The following is a 5977-nucleotide window of genomic DNA, read 5'->3' on the forward strand; positions in this document are numbered from 1 at the left end:
CGAAGGGCAGGACAGCCCAGCACAGCCATCGCTGCCCGCCCCAGCTCCAGCCCTCCAGCCGCGCTTTTCCCGCTGGGGCGCTCTTTATCCAGGAGCTGCCTGGAAAACCAGCCGTGCCCCGCCAGGTGTTGCGGTGTGCGGGCAGGTGGGCCTGGCCGGCCTGTGCTGCGGCAACAAAACCCTGCCCTGCCGAGCCGGGCCCGGGGGCAGGACGTGCGGGTGTCTGTCCGGGAGATGAGTGTGCATATTTGCCTCTAAAGGGCTGGCAGAAACTTCCCGAGTTGCCTGGTCTCGTTCCTTTTTTTTTTTTAATTTATTAATAGCATGGTTTAATCTCCTGCTCGGTTTTTGATCTTTACTTTAAAAGGAGGTGCGTTTTGTGCCTGCTGTTGTGTTCAGTGGGCTAGGGTGGAAGGTGGTGGTCTGATGTTTTGAAGCTGTGTACTGACATCTGAATTTATGGCAAAATTCCGATTCATAGCGTTTCTGTGCACCTTTGTTGCTGTGCTAGCACTGAGCTTCACCTTAACAGCTCCTTTCCTTGTTCAGTGTGCTGTATTTTTACGCAGCATTCATATCTCTCACCTTCTGATCTGTAGGCTAAGAAAAGCTGGTTTTATTCCCTACTCCCAATGTGCTTCCCCCCCGGGGTGTTCTAGTAGCTGCTGTGTTCAAACTGAAATGGTGCAGGTGTCTTTTAACATAAATAGCTCCTTGAGATCTCAGAGTGTCTTCAAAATGACATAACACTTCCTTATCGTGGCTTGCTGCTTCCCCTGATACCTTCTTTGGCTGCCTTGTGTTATTTTCTTGTGACTGAGCAAACTTCAGGTTCTTCTGTCTGGTGATTTCTACCTGGTGAACTATTTGAAGTTATTGATACTAATCTTGAAATACTTGGCCTTACTAGGTAGTTTTAATGTGGCACCACTTCATCTTAGACCATTCATGATCTCTGACAACTTTGTATCGCCAGCAACTTTAAACATTATGGTTCTACTTGTTGTGCCAGAATAATTAATATTGAGTTTTGAGCATAACCCTTCCTTGAGTCTGGTTTAATAAATTGTCTACTTCCGTGTGATTCCATTTAATTTAAGTAAGATAATCACAAAGCTTTCTTCATAACATAAATCATGGAGCTGTTTATTTTTCACTGCCTTTCCCTTCCGTTTTCATTAGTGCACAGAAGATTTTTGATTGCCATTGCTTGAGTTGCTATATCTTGTTTGTTTTGAGAATGTTTGTTTTCAGAAAGTAAGTAAAGTGTTGGGGCTGTGGAGAACAGTGAGAAACATGGTAGGTCTGGGACCAAAGATTAATGCTTGAAATTACCTCTTATTTACTGCTAACTTTTTGAGAGAAATAACAGCCACAATTTGAAAAGTCTTTTATCCTGTATTTCATCTCCGTCTTTGAGATTCCAAAGAGGAAAAGCAGATGGGCCTGGAATACAGAGACCTTACATGTTTGAGTTTTGTCAGAGTTGAGTCTCCAATCGGATATAAAAATTGGGGAGTACATCACAGAAATGCTTCTGTTATAGCTGAAATGAGTATTTGTCTTCCAGTGTTTGATGCTGGTTTATTAAAGGTAGAGTGAAGGCGATTAAAAAAAACTACCTGTGGAAAAAAGATTTGATTTCTAATGAGTCTGAGAGACAAAATCAGAAGGAACTGAATCTTTCAGTCTGGAGTTGGTACAATCGCAATACCTGTAGTGAAAAAGGCCCACACAGCAGTGGAATTTAGTTTTTTTCTAAGTTGGATTGCAACTACCAAAGGAAAACATTAGTTAAACCTGTCTTTTTATAGTTATTGTTGTATAAGCAGGTGGTTGTGTGGTGATGCTTTCCTGAAGGAACAGGATTTTGGTTTTGTATCATACTCAGCCAGTTAATCTAGACATAACTGTTGCATTTAAGACTCTCTGACTTATTCCAGGTACTTTGAGATGTCCCCTTAAGCCATTTTTTTCTTATTGGCTGCATTTTGAAACATAAGTTAAATACATTCTAGCAATATATAATTTGATTCAAGGAGTTTTTAGAAGAAAACACAGAGGATAAGTGTTCTGCATGAGAACCTTTCCAACTGCAGTAGTGTCTGAGCTACAAGCTGAAGTAGGCAACATCACACTGGAGCTTGGATTGCATTTCAGTCCACCAGTGTATTGGATTACTGGTAGGTGCTCCCCCCTCACCCCTCTGGACACTTTGGTTGGTTTGTTTGTTTGACTTAGTTATATTAAGCATTTAAAAGGTTATATTAAAAAAAAAAATATTGGAATAAGCCTTGAAATACTCATCTAAATGGGCATAAAACTTCTATTTTGTTGGTTTTTTTAACTCTTTCATAAGCTAGTTGATTTTAAATGTGTCACATTACTCTTATTGATACGTGTTTTAACCAGTGAAGGCACCCACACTTGCATCATGTAATGCGTAATTCTCTGGTTTGGGGAATTTATTTTTATATTCTAACCACTGAATTAATTTGATGGCATGAAAGAAGCTGTGAGGTTACATGGAAGTATCAGATACTTAAGATGACTATGAAAAAATCAAATATGTATAATAAAAGTTCTACTCGATTATTTCTGAATTGTCTTTATTAAATCAAAAAAACAATCCTGCTCTGTGGCTGACACACATTGTCAGTGTCTTCTTGTAGTAGTAGAACCAGAAAGTGAAATGAGCTGATAACAAATGCCAGGTTTGTTTTCAAGTTGATATTCGAAAGCATAGCTAGAGAAAGGAACCACTTAAGCTCGTACAGAGTTAAGGATTGACATACAACTGAAGACTTTTACTGTGAGATCTTTAAGTGGGCAATGTTGTCCTTAAGTAAAGAGAAGTTGAGAAGGAATGCCACTGGCTCACAATAAGAGGTTTACAGGCTGCATCCAAGCTGTTCTATTTCAGTAGCAGACAGGAAATTGCTTTTATGATGCTTGTCAAGGGACTTTATTAGATATAGATAAAAATGTTATGCCTGTCTTCCCAGGTTAACTCAGGAGCCTTTGTTAGGTGTGTTTCCTCAGCCCTTTTTTCAGCAACGTGGAGGAACATTACAAATATCTTCTGTAACTGTATAAGTGGAGATAATAAAAATGATACTGTGTTGCTTGCAACTGTCATTGATCTTTGCTCTTGGAATTTGTTACTTTATTGTATGGATGTGTCCTGTGTGGACTTCTCAAGTGATTTATTTTATACAGAACTTAAAACAGTATCTCCAAATTATAAATTAGCCGGTTAGAGATACTGGTTGAAAAAAATAGTTTTCTGTAGCAGCCAATCTGTAAAACTAAAAATTCTCATTGAAGTTTTCTTCTTGCTACATGGAAGTGTGTTAGCTTTTCTGGCAGAAGTTATGGAGCAGTGCCAGAAGGAGCAAAGAGAGCCGGTATTCTGATTTTGTCATATTTAAACATCAAGTTTGAAGCACAAGAGCTAATGGGAGGAGCGAATGTCTTTGCTTCGGTGGGAATAATTTTCATGTGCCTTTGAGTAAGGGTTCTGATTTTTGTTTCAGTCTTCAGCTGTCATATAAGTCCTAGGTGTGTGTATTAATTTCAGGTTAAAAAGAAAAATTTATCCTTTCCTTCAAAAAATGTACTATTTTAAATTAATTAATTGTGGGGTTTTTTTCCTCCTTAGAAGTATTTCAGGCATTGTTGCACATTATAAAGAAACAAAAGACATTAACAGTTTCAAATTCTTTCCTTTCTTTTGATATCAGCTTAATATTGGAGGCAGCCAAAATTGCTGTTTTCTGGAAATATACAAGTTGTGTCACAAAATAATTCCTGTTTCTTGAACAATAAAATGTCACAGTCAAGCTTTAAAAAAAAAAAAAAAAGCACTTAGAGAAATTGAGTTAAAGGAGTTGAAAGCTGCGTGTCAAAAGCTGCAGAAAAGTCTTGCATTGGAATGCTTTGGAGTTTCTGGTTCCCTAACCTGTACTTAAGTCTTCAGGAGCTATTAGATTGCAGTCTCTCGTTGTCAATATATGATTCATTAAAGATAACCTCCATTCCATCTTTGCCCTAACTTGGTACCTCCCAGTCTTCAAATATAAACACACCTTATTTTAGAAGACTTCTATCATTTTCTTTAAATTTTTTTCTCTATAATCTTTTATATATTTCTGTACTTCTGTGATGAGCATATTAACCAAATGAATCAACAAAAGAGAAGTTAAATGAGTAGGAAAGAAAGGTGAAATAATCCAGAACTTCCAGCATAAAACGCAAGCTACAGTTTTCCTACAGATGAGATCTGGCAGCAGTTGATGCTGTTATTTTAAAAATTGTCTGGGGGAGTATGTACCAGTCACTTGGCCTTCTTTTGTGTAGTGCTGGGGATGATTCACAGTGCTGCCAGTCATTCTTTATGTTGATTAATCTGTGTGACAGAAAACAGTAGGCTATTATTAAACATTGAATAAAAAAAACCCAACCTTTGAAATTTTCCTATATCAATGTACAGTCTCAAACCCTGAAGGAAAAGTTAGTTTCTATTCTGCCTTGTCTTTTGTACTTGGGCTTCTACTATAGATTATTTCCAGGTGCTTAGCATAAAAAGGAGGAAATTGGTATCCATAATCAGAAGGAATACTGTGATAGTTGTTACTTTAATTCCAGATTTTGTGCAGCAATATAATAGTTCTTTTTAAGTTTCCTTTCTTGATCTGAAGCTCTACCTGCTCTTTTTAGTATCAAAAAATTGCTCTGAACAATATATGAAACTTACCGACATTTCTCATGTAGGCTGGTAGTAGAGTTCAAATGTGAGTTGACATAAATGAAAGATAAAAAATAGTTTAAATCAGGAAGTAAAATTTGATTTAAATCTTCTTTCAGTCTGTCTTGCTTGCCTAATTCCCAGTAAATTCATAAATTGAAACAATCAATAATTACTTTTATTTTTCTGTGTGCCAGCAGGGCTCAAGCACAACAGAGCAGCCTGGATGTGGTTGGGGGTGGCTGCAGGAGGAGCTTTCCCATCAATTTGGCTACTTGTTTATTGTGTGGCCAGATTTGATGGGTGCATGGCTCCAAGGAGGGACATCCCCTTTTGCATTATTTGCCTGTTCCAATGAGAATTAGACTAACAAGAAATACTGATTTGCCTAAAGCAAATATCACAGAGGAATGGAAGATTCATAGACAGAGAGAAAGGTTTGACTAAACCTTGTTTTGTTTTGTTTTGTGTACGACAGGAGGAAGCTTCTCCTTACTCTTTACTTGATCTCTGTTTGAATTTCCTGACTGCCAACCTAGAGAAGTTTTGCACAGAAAGGCAAGATGGAACACTATGCTTGCAGGAGCCAGGAATTTTTCCTCAAGAAGTGGCTGATCGATTGCTGCAGACAATGGCATTTCATGGTAAAAACAACTATTTGTGGTCATCAATGCAAATATTTTACTGGACTGTAACACTGCAGTTCTGGTGTATTTTCTAGTAGAGTCTGCTATTACAGCTATTAGAACTGTGTTCCTTAAACTCTTAACAGACAATTTGTTTTATATTGGCTTTTCCAGCTTAATAATTTCTGTTACTTTGGCTTTTTTCAGCTGAATGTTGCATTGCCTTAGAGATAGTTCTAAATAGAAAGTCTGTTGTCTTGGGTTTATGATTATAATGTAATGTTCTTTTAGTTGACTATTATTTAGTAGATCTTCTTTTTAGTAGACCTTTTAAAAAAGATTTATTTGGTTCTACTACTTCTAGCAGCACTCAAATATTTTAGTATCTCCTGCAGAGAAATTAATTGAATTTTCTTTACTGTGTCCCCTTGTGATTAAACTAGGAAATAGTTGTATGATTTTTGTATAGCATCTCATCTCTGGTGGCACTTTTGTTGAAGTGAATTTGCTCAAAAGCAGTCAATTTCAAGAGTAGAAAAAACGCACTGTAGTGCTCTTATGTTTTAGTTGCTGGCCTGTCCTGTTCTCTGGCAGCACATCTTTG

At 37.6% G+C, this 5977-nt stretch overlaps 2 protein-coding genes across 2 annotated transcripts in view; one reads left to right on the forward strand and one right to left on the reverse strand.

Annotated features, from left to right (window-relative positions):
* LOC104385166 (cytochrome c oxidase assembly factor 7) overlaps positions 1 to 936 on the reverse strand; it is a 5714-nt gene extending 4778 nt beyond the window's left edge. Inside the window, exon 1 of the mRNA XM_009993581.1 lies at positions 908 to 936. Within this exon, the coding sequence (XP_009991883.1) occupies positions 908 to 936 (29 nt within the window). The remainder of the gene's footprint in view (positions 1 to 907) is intronic.
* A 2438-nt stretch (positions 937 to 3374) lies between these two features.
* LOC104385167 (protein zyg-11 homolog B) overlaps positions 3375 to 5977 on the forward strand; it is a 16217-nt gene continuing 13614 nt past the window's right edge. Inside the window, exons 1-2 of the mRNA XM_009993583.1 lie at positions 3375 to 3407; positions 5142 to 5391. Of these exons, the coding sequence (XP_009991885.1) occupies positions 3375 to 3407; positions 5142 to 5391 (283 nt within the window). The remainder of the gene's footprint in view (positions 3408 to 5141; positions 5392 to 5977) is intronic.

The sequence above is a fragment of the Chaetura pelagica genome, unplaced genomic scaffold (genome assembly GCF_000747805.2).
Source record: "Chaetura pelagica isolate M959 unplaced genomic scaffold, ChaPel_1.0 scaffold433, whole genome shotgun sequence".
In the NCBI taxonomy this organism is placed as follows: Eukaryota; Metazoa; Chordata; class Aves; order Apodiformes; family Apodidae; genus Chaetura; species Chaetura pelagica.